This window comes from Microtus pennsylvanicus, chromosome 13, assembly GCF_037038515.1.
Source record: "Microtus pennsylvanicus isolate mMicPen1 chromosome 13, mMicPen1.hap1, whole genome shotgun sequence".
In the NCBI taxonomy this organism is placed as follows: domain Eukaryota; kingdom Metazoa; phylum Chordata; class Mammalia; order Rodentia; family Cricetidae; genus Microtus; species Microtus pennsylvanicus.
This window is the reverse complement of record NC_134591.1, coordinates 81,934,595-81,949,772: the sequence shown is the minus strand read 5'-3', so window position 1 is coordinate 81,949,772 and position 15,178 is coordinate 81,934,595. Positions and strand designations below refer to the sequence as shown.

General features: G+C 56.8%; 1 protein-coding gene across 3 annotated transcripts in view; it reads right to left on the bottom strand.

The window, feature by feature from the left end:
- The window catches only part of Megf6 (multiple EGF like domains 6), a 95,865-nt gene that overhangs the window by 10,690 nt on the left and 69,997 nt on the right, over window positions 1-15,178 (bottom strand). For all 3 annotated transcript variants that reach the window (XM_075944984.1, XM_075944986.1, XM_075944985.1), the window contains 13 exons: window positions 10,728-10,853; window positions 9,590-9,712; window positions 8,636-8,758; window positions 8,355-8,492; window positions 7,609-7,728; window positions 6,915-7,037; window positions 6,468-6,635; window positions 6,071-6,202; window positions 5,065-5,193; window positions 3,701-3,829; window positions 3,005-3,139; window positions 2,785-2,919; window positions 206-331 (listed from right to left, as the gene is read on the bottom strand). In XM_075944984.1, coding sequence (XP_075801099.1) covers window positions 206-331; window positions 2,785-2,919; window positions 3,005-3,139; window positions 3,701-3,829; window positions 5,065-5,193; window positions 6,071-6,202; window positions 6,468-6,635; window positions 6,915-7,037; window positions 7,609-7,728; window positions 8,355-8,492; window positions 8,636-8,758; window positions 9,590-9,712; window positions 10,728-10,853 — 1,707 coding nt within the window. The remainder of the gene's footprint in view (window positions 1-205; window positions 332-2,784; window positions 2,920-3,004; window positions 3,140-3,700; window positions 3,830-5,064; window positions 5,194-6,070; window positions 6,203-6,467; window positions 6,636-6,914; window positions 7,038-7,608; window positions 7,729-8,354; window positions 8,493-8,635; window positions 8,759-9,589; window positions 9,713-10,727; window positions 10,854-15,178) is intronic.

The window sequence follows — 15,178 nt, the reverse complement described above, 5'->3', positions numbered from 1 at the left end:
CAGCATCGTCAGGGCTAAGCATCCAACATGATTTATGGTGGGGTTCCCAAACAGATCTGATATCAGGGTCCCTAACTGTAGCCTAGACTGTGGTCCCCCAAACAGAGCTTGGACTGGGATCAAGAGTCCCTAAATGTGGTCCAGGGTGGTATTCTTAAACGCAACCCAGGGTCGGGCCCCCTGGAGCCAAGCAGCTGTCACTCACCTGCTCCACAGTCTTCCCCCGTCTTCCCCAGTGGGCACAGACACTGTCCTGTGACCCGGTGGCAGGGAGCCCCCACACAGGAGCAGGAACCTGAGCAGTTCACACCAAACGTTCCTACTGGGCACTCTGTAGGCGAGAGCAGGTGGCTTCAGTCACTCTGTGTGTAGCTATCAAGGCTAGGAGCATCCTCTGGAGACCCACGGAGAACAGGACGGGTTGATGGGAACAGGAACTTGGCAGGGGGGAGATCTGCAAGAGGTCAGTCTGGGGCATAGGGAAAGGCAGGGGCAAGGATGCCAGAGGGCCAGGCAACCTGTCAAGCAGACGCTATGGGCATCCAGGACCCTGGAGAGCTCCCAGGAGCAGGGGACAATTCCTGTTCCAGGATGGTCCACCCAGGGGGCCACTACTAGCCACTTCAACCAAGGTGTGCTGGCCTGTCCCCTCTGTTTCATACCCAGCTCCTCAGCCCCAAAGCTGTAGCCATCAGCTGGGAGTGGGGTGGGAAGAAGCAGTAATGGGTCCGCACAAAGAGTAAGGAAGGACACCAGAAGTCTGGGGCCCTCCACACTCTGAAATGTAAGTTACACCAAGGAATTAGGTATGGGAATTAGGGTGTCCTGTACAGGAATGGTCAAAGGCAGGGCCTCATGAATGCATATGGCCACTCCCTGACGTGCCCTGGGTACCGGAAAGCCCTGAGTGGCCTCACTTGGTAAAGCACCTGTGCTCCCTATGACTCCTCTCGGGGAGACTGAGGTAGAAACTGAGGAAGTCACAGCAGAATTTCTGCCTGCCTGGCATCTGCCCACTCTGCCCGTTGCTGGAATGAAAGAGCAGGCCTGATGCAGAGGCACGGCACGCAGTGGGGACCAGGCATAACACGTGTGCATGCGATAGGTGCCTGACCATAGCACCCACACAGGCGTGAGCACGCACACGCGCACACATGTGCATGCACGGAGACAACCACACAGCACAGACCAGGGAGAAAGCCCAGGGTTGCTGCTGAGGTGGTCCCTCAAGGCCTCGGGAGCTCTTCCCCTGAGCACAGACTTGTGCTTGGGGCAGGAATAGTTTCCAGGCCTAATAACAAGGGGAAGGGGAACCATTTCTGTAAAAGTATGTGTGTCATTTCCTGTGGTTTATCCTTGGGAGCCCTGGAGGCTTCAATAAAGTAAAGAAAGGCAGAGGGGGTTCCTTTTCCTTTTAGCACAGGGGGCTGGTCCCACGGCTGCTGGGAAGGCTTCCCTGCACAGCTGCCTCACGGGGCCTGGCATGCAGCACGGAATCTGGAAAAGGGGGACAGAGGCTTAGGAAGGAAGGCATGCGACAAGTCTGTGTTTATGCAGGCATGTGTGTGCGCGTGTTCTGGGTGGCCTCTGTTAGGAGGCTCGGCCCTGCCACTCCCCAGACAGTGTACGGATGGAAAAGAGGGACACCTGGAGCTGGGGAACAGCCTGAGACTACAGAGTCCAGAGAGCATGCCAGGTCTGGGGACTCGAGACTGAGTTGGGAGCCCTGAATATTCTCTCCTGTGCCAACAAGACCTGAGAGCCCTTGCCAGGCCTCATCCCCCTCTGTACCTGGCTGGGTGGTGCTGGGAACTTTTCTGCTTTTCTCCCCTCAAGAGAGGGGAAGAGAGGGGAAGGCTAGTGGCTCCTGCACTCCTCTCTATCCTTGCCCACCAAAAATGGTCACACTCGGGCCCTGAAGCTCCTGTCTAATCTGACCAATGGATATACAGACAGCAAGAGTTATGCGAAGAGAGGTTCAAACATCTCCAGCCTGCTGGCAACGGCCATATTGACTGCCTCACAAACACCAAGGGCCCTGCCCTTCCCTAGAGGACTGTGACCACATGGCTATATCCTCTCCCGGTCCTGAAGCTTTAAGCTGAATGTTTGAGAGTCCAGCCTGCCATCCCACAAGTTACACGGCTTAGATCCTCACGTTAAGGGTCACAGGTGCCCTGCTGGTATAGGCCACATACCCTATCCTCCCTCTCTGGTCCTCTATGTCAAGCTCCCAGCCCCATATATGCTGGACTCCAACAAATGAGCACATGATTTACCTGCTCCCCAGCCTTGCCTCGGGTCTTTCAGTTATACCTATGGACCCATCTCACTAATCTACCCTCAGCAGTCTTGACGCCCATTCTCCTACCTGCCAAGTAATTAAGAGTTTCTAGGCTCTGTGTTCATTCATACACGCCTGACTACAAGACCCCACGGCCAGATGACAACTCTCCAAAGCATCCTTCCCCCAGCGGCCACCCCGCTCCTCCTCACACCTGCTCCCTCTTGTCCCCTTCTCATCCATCTTGCCCAGACTCCAGCCCAGAGCTCTCCCAGGACCTTCAGTGAGGAGAGGAGTGAACTGTCATTTCACAGAGCTGATGACCGTTCCTCTGGCCTGAACCAGGCAGAAGAGCTAGTTCCTCCTCTGAACACCTAAGATAGTCCAGGAACTATACCCCCGGGATGACAGTGGGTAAAGGGACCATTGGCACCCAGGCACCGGATCTGCGGCTTCTGTAGTTTCCCCAGTCGCTGGAGCCCCAGGGGTCAGTCACTCACCTTGGCTACAGTCCTCCCCCTGGTAGCCAGGAGGACACTGCGTCCGACACTCGCCGCTCACAGGGTCGCAGGCCACACCCGGTGGGCAGGTGCAATGGTGTCTGCAGCCTGGCCCAAAGAAGCCTGGCTCACATGCTACAGGGTAAAAGCCAAGACAGAAACGTGAGGTGGAGGTGAGGCTCTCAGTGGCCCAGGACCTCCCTCTCCCTCAGGGACTCACCTTCCTGGCAGCGCTCGCCCCGGAAGCCAGCCTTGCAGGAGCAGCTGCCATCCTTTGGGTTACAGGACTGTGTGTGTGACTGCTCACAGCGGCAATCCTCAGAACAGCCGGGGCCAAAGGCCCAGGGAGGGCAGGCTGCATGCAGACACAGAGCCTTAAGGGGCCTGCCCACTGCAGCGCTCACCCCAATCAGCCTGGATCACCAAGGGTGGCCCTGGTGGGCCTGCTGTAGCTGAGTCCCCTTCCAGAACATTCTAGGAATGAGCACATCTGCTTGTGAACCAGGGCCTCACAGCTGAGATGCTGTCCCTGGAACGTACCACTTTCTAGCTAGGACAACCCCAGTGTCCCCCTCTCAATTAACTCTTACAAATGTCAAACACTGCCTTCACCCTCTCTTTCTCTGCTAATCTGCTGCTCCCTTCCCTGAGTGTCTGTGCCCCCGGAGATGGGGACTCTGAGGAGCTGGCTTTGTTCCACAAGACAAGATCAGTGTCCTGCAAGTTTCCTGGGAGTCTGTCCCTGCTCGCCTCCATCACCAGATGAGAGAGAGGCAGGAATGACACCAGCCTAGGGACAGAGCACCAGATGCCTAGACTCCATCCACAGCAGCTGCCGCAGCACTCCCAGCACAGTGTGAGACTCAGCACAAGGCGGATGCTCCCATCCGCACACACAAGATGTGGCAGAACTCACCAAGATGGCAGAAGCGGCCGTAGAGTCCTGGGTCACAGAGGCAGGCCCCATAGAGGCGGTGGCATCGGCCCCGGTTAGCACAGTGGCATTTCTTACGGCAATGTTTGCCATAGAAGCCCTTGGGGCAGCCTGAGAGAGACAGGTTAGTGAGAACTGCAGAGCAGCTGGCCTACCCACACGTAGTTCTTAGACGAGGGGACATGAGAGGCCTCGTGTCAGGGGACAGGGGACAGGACAGCCGTGCCCACTGGAACATTCTGGAGACGGAGCAGACTCATCAGCACACCTCTGAGAGGGGCAAAATCTCTCCTAAGTGCCCTGACCTCTGATCCACACAGGATACTGAGCCCAAAGAGAGAGGACGGCAAGGCCTCACCTGGTCAGGGCTACATCCAAGCCTGGAAGGCTGCTCTTCTCCAAATACCGCCCTCTGGCCCCGCCCTGCCTCATGTCCCTCCTATTGAAAGGGACATAGATAACTGAAAATGAAACCCCCAAAGCTGCTGTGTCCCAGTCTCCTGGATCTTGAAATAAGACTACCCACATTGCTCACAGACCCCCAAATCCAATGAACAAGTGTGCTTAGCTTACAGGCGAGTGGCATTTGAGATAGAGAGAGGAAGGCAGCAGAGAGGTGTGGTCATATAGGGTCACAGGCAGAGACTGGAGGAATAGTCACGTAGTGCGGGACACCCAAGGCCTGGGAAACCAACATGAGGGCTCCATGAGATCTCCACTCCTGAAAATCGGCCGGTCTGTCCCCAGAAGCTCCCTTTAGTTTACCTACAGGGGAATCTGGTGGCCCTCCCTGAGATTGCAGGAGAAAAGCTTCTGGGAAGCTATGTAATGTCACACCCAGGGCTCCCCCAGTCTCCACGTGTTGGCAGCAAAGAGTAAGAGAGGAACAACAGAGACACTAAGCAAGGTTGGGGAGAAGCCGTGAGCACCGTGGGCTGCTGGAGTGCCCTGTTGTCACCCTTGGGGCTGGGTTCCATCAACCGTGTCCTCTCGCTCCAGCAGGGGCAGTTACAGTGGCAGAGAACACGAGAGACCCAGAGACAAAGCCGTCCCCTCTCCCTCAGTGCTGTGAGTACGGCTAGACAGGATGTCAAGCATCACCCCAGGCAGCCACCAGCACAGACAGACGCCTTCTACAAATCCCAGCTGGCCATCATCTCCAGCTCTGCTTGAATGCTCCCAGGTCCCAAGGGCTCACCACTTCCCCAGGGAATCCATTCCAAGCAAGTTTCCACCCATGGAATTGAGTCTCAACCTTCTGTGTGTAAGTCCCAGGAAGTAAGAAGGATAAGAAACAGCATGGCTTCCCCTTCCTCTAGAGTTCCCGAGGGAAGGGCTACACGCACCATCCTCACAGTGGGCTCCACTGACACCCGGGGGACAGCGGCAGGCTCCTGACACAGGGTCGCAGGTCCCACCATTCTGACAGGTGCAGAGAGAGCTACAGTTCTTCCCAAAGGTGTCTGGAGGACAAGCTGCAGGGGGATGACAGGGAGCACCAGGATTACCAACCAGCAGGCGGAACTCTTGAGGTCCTTTTGGCGTTAAAGGCACCAGTTTTAAACAAATGCCTGGGACAGCAAATGACAATTTGTGCCTCATGACCCCGACCACACTCATGGCAGACATCACTAATCAACACACGCACACGTTAGCCCTTTCAATCAGATGGCAATTCAGATGATCCTCACAGTCTGAGATGAGTCTAATTCCCTCCTGGTCAGGAGGCTTTGGGAGAGATAAGGAAGGCTGTAGACAGATCCATTTCCAGGGTGCTTCAGCGGCTAAACTGTTGTGTAGCCCTGAGCAAGGCTCTGCTCTTATCAGATGGTTTCACAGTCCCCGCTACCTGTATCAGAGAAGCCTGCCCACTAGCTCTCCTTCACAGACACAAACAATACTCTTAAGATATTTGTTGGCTTGTCATTGGGATCCCTAGAGACTGGCTGGGAGCATTGCACACCCTGTCTGCTGGTTCCCAGAGTGCCCCACATCCTAATACCATGTCTAGGACAGGGGGCGGGGAGGGGGGGAAGGCAGTCAGTAGACTCTCATCAAAGGGAGATAAGATGATAAATGGATGGGAGGGAGGGAGGGAAGGAGGGAGGGAGGGAGGGAGGGATAGATGCATGGATAGATGGGTGGATGGGTAGGTGAGTAGAAGAGTGGGTGGATAGATGGGTGTGGAGTGGATGGGTAGATGGGTGGGTTGGTAGATGGATGGACAGATGGGTGGGTGGACATACTCAGATGCTTCTCCCCAGAGCTAGGCAGGAGGAACCACACAGAAAGGATGCTCACAACTCTTGGGGCCCCCAATTCTGCCTAGACCCCCCCTTCCCAGTGTCTCACTCTCATTGCAGACGATCCCTGTCCAGCCCTCTGGGCAGTCACAGCCACCCAGGCCTGGAAAGCAGGTCCCTCCATTTTTGCAGTCATCGCAGGTCAGGCTGCAGTCATGGCCAAAGGAGTGGTCCAGGCAGACTGCGGGAAGATGGGGAGAAGGACGTCAGAGCTAGATCCCCTTGCCTCGGGCCCTTGGGCCAAAGAAGAGAGGACAAGGGGCTTCCTCATCCCCAAGCTCTAAGGGGAGATACGGGAACCCCACCCTAGGAGCTGCGGGCCAATTTAGCCCTGAATGAGCTGTACGGGTTGTAAGGGGCAGACCCTCCCATAGGGCAGCGCAGCCCAGGACTACAAGCTGCCATCCCCTAAGGAGGGAAACCACGAGGGCAGGCCCATGCCTCACCAAATTTCTCAGTGAGCGTGTGTTCTCCCCGCAACTCCGCTGCCTCCTCCTCGGCCCCATAGTCGTCCTGGAAGAGTTGTGGCAGCTCGTCTCTCAGCACCGCGATGTGGGGCAGGGGCCGCACAAAGGGCAGCTGGCCATCCAGGTCTACCACGGACTCTTCTAGGGCTGGGGAAGGACACACAGGCCTCTCAGCCTTTCCTGCCCACACACTCAACAACACTGCCTTAGGGCTCAGCTCTTCCCTCAACTGGACACCTAAGACTCCCTGCAACACTGTGCCCTCATCCGACCAACCTGCTTCCCTCTGCCTGCTAACCCCACCCCTACCGCAGGAGATGGGACCTCTCCTGCTCGCAGAGGTGATGGCAAGCCAGCTGGCACACCAGACATGTGGGCTACTGGGATCAGAAACCCAAAAGGCAGCTGTGCCTGGGGGAAGCTCACAGGTGCAGCCTCTGCGGTCTTCGTCCAGTCGGTAACCAGCCTCACAGAAGCACTGGAAGGAGCCAGCCAGATTAGCACAGTGATGCTCACAGCCGCTATGGCCAAAGGCACACTCGTCAACATCTGCAGACAGACAGCGCTGCTGGGGTGGTGGTCCCAGGGTCGGAAGCCCAGAGACCCATGCCTGTCTCCGCTGTACCTCACGGACAGGGTAAAGCGCTCATCCCCCTGAGCAGCCAGTAGCACTACCACCCCCGCCCCAGCCATGGTCTTTCCACTCAAGAGTGAAGGGACACTGGGCATCTGTCAGGAGAGTCACTTAAAGAACAGGCATGTCCCCAACCCTGTGAGGGAAGCCAGAGACTACTGGCCAGAGGGCAGTGGGGAGGGGGCACAATGGTGTGTGTGCCTGATTAACATGCACCTGGTTGCATACAAGTGCACGCTTCTGTCTGTGTGTGAGACTGGCTAGCGACATGGATGACTTATGTGTGGCATGCAAGAAATCATATGGAAGTTTACATGTGGTCAGCGTGGGCGGTACGGGTGTGCGTGAGTTCACATCAGGCACGTAATCAATGTCCGCAAGCAGAGCGGGAAGCTGGCCGACAGCACGTCAACCTCAGGAGGGCCAAGGCCGACCCCGGTATTTCTCCCCCAATCACCCAGCTGCTCCCGGGCCGCGTGTGCTCACCCTCACACGCACAGCCGTCAAGACTGAGCCGGTAGCCAGCGTAGCAGCTGCACTCGTACCCACCAGGGGTGTTGGCACACACCTGCTGGCAGCATGGGGAGTTGGCACAGTCGTCGATATCTGCGGGGTACACACAGGAGCCTGCTGGCACCGTGGATACACACACACACACGATCCCACGGCAACAACCCATGCACATCCCGCAAACATGCTGATACACCACCACCTTATGTGACCACGTGTGAACCTGTCCACATTGCACTTGCATACTGCATGTAATCATGCATACATAGAGCCACACACACCTGGAAGGAATCACACACATCTGCAGTTACTCATTCCTGCCCAAACTCATAACTATATACAATATGCAGATATGTACACCTACAACCACACACACAAAGTTACGTGGACATGATCTCTCTCTCTCTCACACACACACACACACACACACACACACACACACACACACACACACACACACACACGGCAGGCACATGCACAGTCAATGGCCTTAAGGGTGCAGGCAGGCAGAGCCCAGCGGGCCAATGCGAGCACTCAGAAGCCTTTGAGCTGAGCTGCTGACTCTCATCAGATCTCCTGCGGTTCCTGCTGAGCCCAGGCAGTCAGAGCAGCAGAGAGAGAAGAAAATTCCAAGTCATGGCCCCAAACTAGCCCAGGACTGGGTGTAGCAGAGAGTCCTGGGGCTGGAGGGGCTGGGCACCCTGGGAGGAACTGGCTCGCACCAATGCAGGTCTTCTGGTCTTCATCTAACTCGTAGCCGTGAGGGCAGGTGCACAGGGGTCCTGTGCTAGTGTGACTACAGCCATGTGAGCAGCCACCATTGCCAGCCTCGCAGCTGTTCACAATCTCCATCTCGATCCCTGTGGTGACATCAGACAGCTGGGATGTGGGACAAGGTCCAGCACTCCCTAGGCAGCCCCTGGGGACCCACACCCAGAGCTGCCCACAGAAACTGACTTTAGTATCCTGAGCACCCCCAGTCCACCGCTCGCTGCCAACTCACGGTAGCACTGCCGGCCGTCGGCACCTAGCTCGTAGCCTGCGTGGCACACACACTTAAAGGATCCCTGGGTGTTGAGGCAGCCGTGAGCACACTGCGCCAGCCCCGTGGCACATTCATCCACGTCTGAAAGGGAGAGACAGAGAAAGGGCAGGGAGAGGCTCCCAACAGCGGGGAAAGTGGTGGTGGCCCCATATCCCTGGGTTCATTAACAGCTTCCTGGCTTAGATGGCTTAGTGGAGGTCATGCTGGCCCATACCTGCCACACACACCCTGACAGATCCCTGGGGAAGGAGACAGATTGGGTCTCATGTTGAGCCCAGAGGGGGTCTTTTCTGTTGCACCAGTAATGACTTCGTAGTGCATATCGGTTTGTAGTTATCAACTTCCCCTGTCCTGTGGGTACCTGGCCATCAGACATGATTTCTCAGAAGGCTAACCACTGCCTCCTTGATGGCCCTAGGAGCACCACACTCACCCTGAAGTCGCTGGGCAGAGGCTGCCCATCCCAGACCTACCTATCTACAGAGACGTCAGGACAACACGCTGCTAGGCCTCGCTGTATGACAGCGCCCAGCAGGATGAAGGGAGGGGCTCAGGAAACTAGTGCTCAACTGTAGCGCTACCGTCAATGCATTTACCACCACTTGCCCCGAGAAAGCCCAGCACTGATTCACTGGAACACTTCCGGGGTTTATCAGGGATCCCTTTCCTTCCCCTTGCTTGCTCTCCTGGGTCCTAAGGATCGGGTGCTAGTTGATCCCTACAGGAAGTATGTTGAAGACAGAAACTCTAGTTTCCTCCTATCTGCAGAAACATGGCTGGGTTGTAGACAGCTCTTTGGGTCATCCCGTTCCCCCCACCCCAATCAGGGAGAGACGATTATCACCCTAGGTCACCCAAAGACCCATCCAGCAGGGCGTCTCAGGGATGTTGGGGATTGGAAAAGCATCCTACCTTCACAGGCCTTGCGGTCTGCAGCAAGCTGGTAACCTGTGTGACAGCCACAGTGGGCAAGGCCCCGGAGTGCCTGACATACGTGCATACAGCCACCATTGCCATCCTCACACGGGTTTCTCCCTGCATAGCAGAGCCAGAGGGATGCAGGCAAAGAGAAGAGATGGGGGGCAAACTCTGACAGATGCAGGATTCCTCCTGAGCGTAGGAATCCCTCTCTGCTCCAGCCTCTGCCATGGCCCCCCAGTTGTGGGTAGCTCTGGGTTCCCCCAAGAAGACCTCAGAGTCAAGGCCAGAATCCTAAGGCTCTATTAGGGTCAATACCCGACCAGTACCCACGACTTGCAAGTGTCATGGTTCTCAAAGAATGTGTCCAATGGCAGAAAGCAAGGCCTGGCTAGAAGAGAACCTTCCAGCAAGGAGGTGGCCAGTCCAGGTCAGCTCTGGCCGTGAGCCTTGTCTGCTCCTCCCAGAGTTCTTGCTTTGGGATAAGGTGTTGGAACTGACACCAGGGTTAGGAGCCCCAAACCCTTCTCCCCAGTCCTCTGATCCAAGGACACCACGTGATCATCCAACCCTAACATCCTCCAGGGCCTTGTGCTCTTCTTCAACCCTGTGGTGCCCTCAGCCCCACGACCCCCACCCTGTGAGCCCCTCTATCCCATGACCTTTCTCCAGCCCTGTGACCCCTCAGCTCTATGACCTCCAAGCTCCATAAACACCCCTAGCTCTGTAACCTGTTCAGCCCTGTGTCCCCCCCCCCCAGCCCTGAAATCCCACGCCTTTCCACCCGCATGGTTGGCCTCACATCTACACTCACTTCCCACTCTTCTGGGGAGTCCATGCACCTGCTCTGTCCCATTTCCACGTCTGGGGGAGGGGCTCTGACCCTGCCCCACATACTCCTTTAGCAAAGTCTCTTTCTCCTATGCATGCAGCCCAAAGTCCTACACACTGACCTGGCTGCCTCCTCTGCCCAGACCCCAGATGGGCATCTAGGAAGAGGGGTACTGTCTCCACCCTGAACCTCCTGCCCCGAGGACATACCACCCAATAGTGCTCACATCCCTGTGCCTCAGGCCCACAGCAGCCCGGGCCTGCCTCCCTCCCTCCCTCCTACCAACTCCGCCATACTTACGGACACAGCGCCGGCCATCCTCCTGCAGCTGGTACTGGGGCCGGCACTGGCAGCGGTGCTGTGTCACCGTGAGCTGGACACACTGATGCTGGCAGCCACCGTTTCCCAGAGTGCAAGAGCTGATGGCTGGGGACACAAAGAGCTTCGATCAGGCCAAGAAGGCAGATCCTTCTTCTCGAGTGAGTGATCTGATTAGGATGGCTTCCCACAGGAGCGCTCACTACCCTCTCTCCCTTGTTCTCAGTTTCCAGCCTGACTCTACTTTCTTCTCAGTCACCTACAGGGTCCACAGAACAAGGGACATCTCTCCGAATCCTTCAAGCCCAGCCCACCCAGGAGGTGGATACAAGGTAGATCCCTCCGCCTTGACAGAAGCCTCGCATCCCTGCTCCACACTGCCCCCTCCCCCCGCGCCAACACAAGAGAAGCAACACTAGGAGGCTGTTGAGAAGCAGCTGGCTCATTGCCTGGCAACAAGCTAGGAGTCACAGCAAGATCCACCGCACCACCGTGGACCTCAGGCCAAGGCAGAAGGTCAGGTATGGAGCCTCTATGAATGGCCGCCTTAGACCACAGGCCTGGCCACCAGTACCTGAAGGAAATCTGAGCAAATTCCTTCTACCCCAGGCCAGACCACACCTCACACCCTATCAGAGTGTCCACTCTTCCCAGCAGCCATAGGTCCTCAGGGAGACTGTGTCCCAGAGGGCAGCACCCTGTCCTCTCTGGTTGGACTGCGGCAGGGCATGGAAAAGGGATAATGGCTGGTCTGGTGGGTGCTGTGCACTCTGTGGATGAGCTCCGTCGTACCCTCAGCTGGCCTGTGGAGATGGCAAGGCATGTGGGACGGACACTGAGCTTTCAACAGCAATAGCAGCCAGCTCCTGGCATGGGTTTGGTTACAACTGAGTCCCTGGCAATGGCATTGTGGTTAAAGGAAGTTAGCCCTGAGCTCTGGAGGGAAGCCGCAAGAATGCTGCCCCTGGCCGGGGAGGTAAGACTGTCTGCTTGCAAGCCTGTGCTCGGAGCTGTGTCAGCAAACCTTAAGACTCATTACTAAAGCACTTTGGGGGCTGGGCTGTACCCCAAGATGCTGCCTGGGATGTGGGGACACCATCAACGTTAAGCAGTACTGTTCACGGCCCGGTTTGGAGAAATGGTTCATTACTGCCAAGGAATGGGGGCTTGGCACCACTGAGGATGGTACCGCAAGCCCCGGGTGCTGGCAGTGGCATGGGCCTCGTGAGCTGCCTCGGGGCTCTGAGAAGGCTGGGCTTTCTTCAAAGCCAAGCTTGCTCATTAAACCGGTCTCTCCTCACGTGAAGTACAGTCAGAAGAACATGTGGATGCCCCTTCTCTGGGGCAAAGCCAGCCATACAGAGGCAGTGACCAATCTCCTGGCCACCCAGGGCCCCCAGACATATGCATCAAGGGAGAAGCTATAGAAATTTCCTACAGAACGGAGGTGAGCCTGCCAACCGGAGGCCTTCCCCAACTCTGCTCTGACCCCAGGCCTGGCTGGCCTCACCTGAGTCAGCTGTCCAGCCACCAGCCCTGCCTCCAGAGGCACCCGGGCGCCCGTGCACATGGCCTCAGCTGGCCCCGCATTCCTAGGGGCTCTGTTTACCCCGTTCTCACCACACCAACTGCATCGCTCCTCGGGACACGTAATCGGAACCAGAAGCTTGTTCTGGCAGGGCCGGCAGGCACAGAGGGGCACCACGTCTCAGTATCCCCGTAGGAAGCACCATCAACCAGGAGAAAGAGGTGTTTCGCCTCCAATCTGGTCACCGGCAAAGCAGCTGAGATGGCCCCATGGATGAACCCACTGTGGGCTGGCATTTCAGACCTGGAATTCCAGGACCTCTTCACACCCTCAGAACCATCCCTGCCCTTTGCTCCACAGAACTGTGACTTCACAGATGCTCCCAAGCTGTGCACAGCAGGGAACCAGGCCAGCATCACCCAGCACACTCTGTGGGTTCCCAGAAAGTTAAACCAGACAGATTTTCTTTTCTCGGTGCTGGGGCTGCACAGCTCTGGGAATGGTCAGGGTCTGTGTGTCTGGGACGCGGGGCTGGTGGACTTCTCCAGGCCCCTCGAGTTACTGAGGTCCAGCTGTAGGACATTCACTCTGGGGACCTCTGCCCAGCGCCAAGGCCAGAGGCTCACATCTGGTTATGGTTCTAGAAATCAGACCCAAGGTCAGACATAAGCAAAGCTGAGTGACCTTTGGAGCAGAGGTCAGGGACCGGCCTCCCTGCAGGCAGTACATACTCATCAGGAAGAGCCTCAGCAGGGGAGGGAGGGGGTGACACACTTGAAATCATAGAACTGAAGGAGTGGGAACACCAGGCCAGCCTCGGCAGCAGGGCTGGATAGGTCTGTCTCTACAACAGACATTTGTACCTATGGGGTACCATTTTCCCCTTCACCCCACACTCAGCAGGGCTCTGTGATCTGCGTACAATCCTGCAGGACCATCCTACAATTCCCAAGGTCTCCCTTAGGTCCCTGCCCACTTCCAGATCAGACACAGTGACTGTAGCTGGGTGACGCTCTATATCAGAGCCTTAACGTCTGTGTGTGTCCCTGCACCCCTCCCACAACACGCAGGTCGAAACCCTCCGATATGACAATGTTCGTTCTTTATGCCTTAATTAAGGTCAGAAGTGGCCACACAGACGGGGCTCTGGTCTCATCAGGGACCAGAAAGGCCGGCACCTTGCTCCTGGACCTGCGACTACGTGAAAAATAAAACCCTGTTGAATTCCGACAGAGCTGGGCTGTAACTCCAACTCCACTCACAACCAGCAGGAGTCGCACTGCCCAGGGTGGGATAGTGAGGTGCCATGCTTGGAGGAAGGAATGGGTTTTGCGGAGGAAGAACCTGGACCTCATTAAAAAAAAAAATACATTTCCTACAAGACTTTGTGTGAACATGTATAACATTCTTGGATGTATGACACCCCAACAAAGGGCGCCAGCCCAGTTTTAGGAGCCAGCACCTGCACTACAGAACAAACTCGGGTCTTGAGCCACGGCCTCGGAGCCTCGCATCAGGAGCATGAGTGCCACGCAGTGGGCAGCACGTGGGGTGGAGGGACGAGACGGGCACAGTCCTGGGGTGGCTCTAGACTCCAGCCTCCAGCCCATAATCTCACCACTACAGACCATCCAAGAACCAATCAGCCAACTCGAGCCCACGGGCTGCTGCTTTAATGCAGCCCTCGGACCAGCCTGGTGGTGGTGTCACAAGGTGACTGTCATTGTCCTTAAACTGGTGTGGCTTCTGGGTGCTGAGAGCTCCCACCGTGTATGGTCAGTGGCCAGAGAGGTCTGTCCTAGGAAGCTCTTTGACAAGGCAGGGGCAGACAGCAGCACAGAGGGGATTCATATACATACATACATATGTACATAAGGCAACCTCTAGGCCCCCAGCTCACATCTTGCTCACACCACACCCACAATACTGGGCAGTTTTCTACTGCCAAGCCTTAGCTCCCAGCTGTGTCCTCAGGAGTGCCACAAGAACTGCCCAGCTTCCGTCCTCGGGAGCGTTTGCTCAAGAGTCTGGTGGGTTACTTAGAAGGCAGGTGTGTCCTGTAAGGAGGACTTCTCCATCACAAAACCGGCATGGGCCTTGGTGACACCACAGCTGACCCAAGGGCAGCAGTACTAGGCCCCTCCCATCACTCCTCTCCCCATTTCAAGCCAGCACGCCTTCATTCACCAGCTCTGTCCCCTGTGGCATGCCATCTCCCTGCATGCCCAGTGTGACAGCCTAACCGTCCCCGCTGGGTTCTGTACCCAGCTCAGGGTTTGTGCCCCCTTCCCTGGCAGTTCAGGATTGGGATGAGACACCAGCATGGGTCACTGAACCTTGGTATCCCTGTTCCATCTCAGCCTGCTCCCCCAAGGCGAGTGGAAGCAGTCCCGCCCTGTAAGGAATCCAGGACGGGACCGTGAGACGGGAAGGGACCACAGCAGCCGCTCTCGTCCCACCTCCCCCCTCTGTCTCTACTCAGGCCAGGCTTCCTCGGGCTTCTCAAGGCTGGGAAGCTGACCCCTTGTGCAACTGTAACCCCTGCCAGGTTTGGGAAGGGCTGGGAAACATGGGCAGAGCTGCATCTGCGGCTCCACGGGGATGAGTTTTGCAGGAGAGCCTGGCAGTCTGCACACTTGAGCTGCCTGTGGTTTTGGCCCCAGAACCAGGTTGCTGCCAGCAGCAGCCTCCTTTTCCTAATAGCCTTCCTTAAGGATTCTCGTCAGGAAGGAGCCTTGGGAGCAGATGGGGGCTTGTAAAGCCCTTTACTGTCCCGATGCCTGGGAAGAGCATGCTCTGCCGAGGCCAGATACACACAGACAGGGACAGGCCAAGGGCAGGGCTAGGCGGCCTTCCTCCAGTCATGCGCACATAGCACCCGTGTGACTCTGGCGGTGGGGCCACC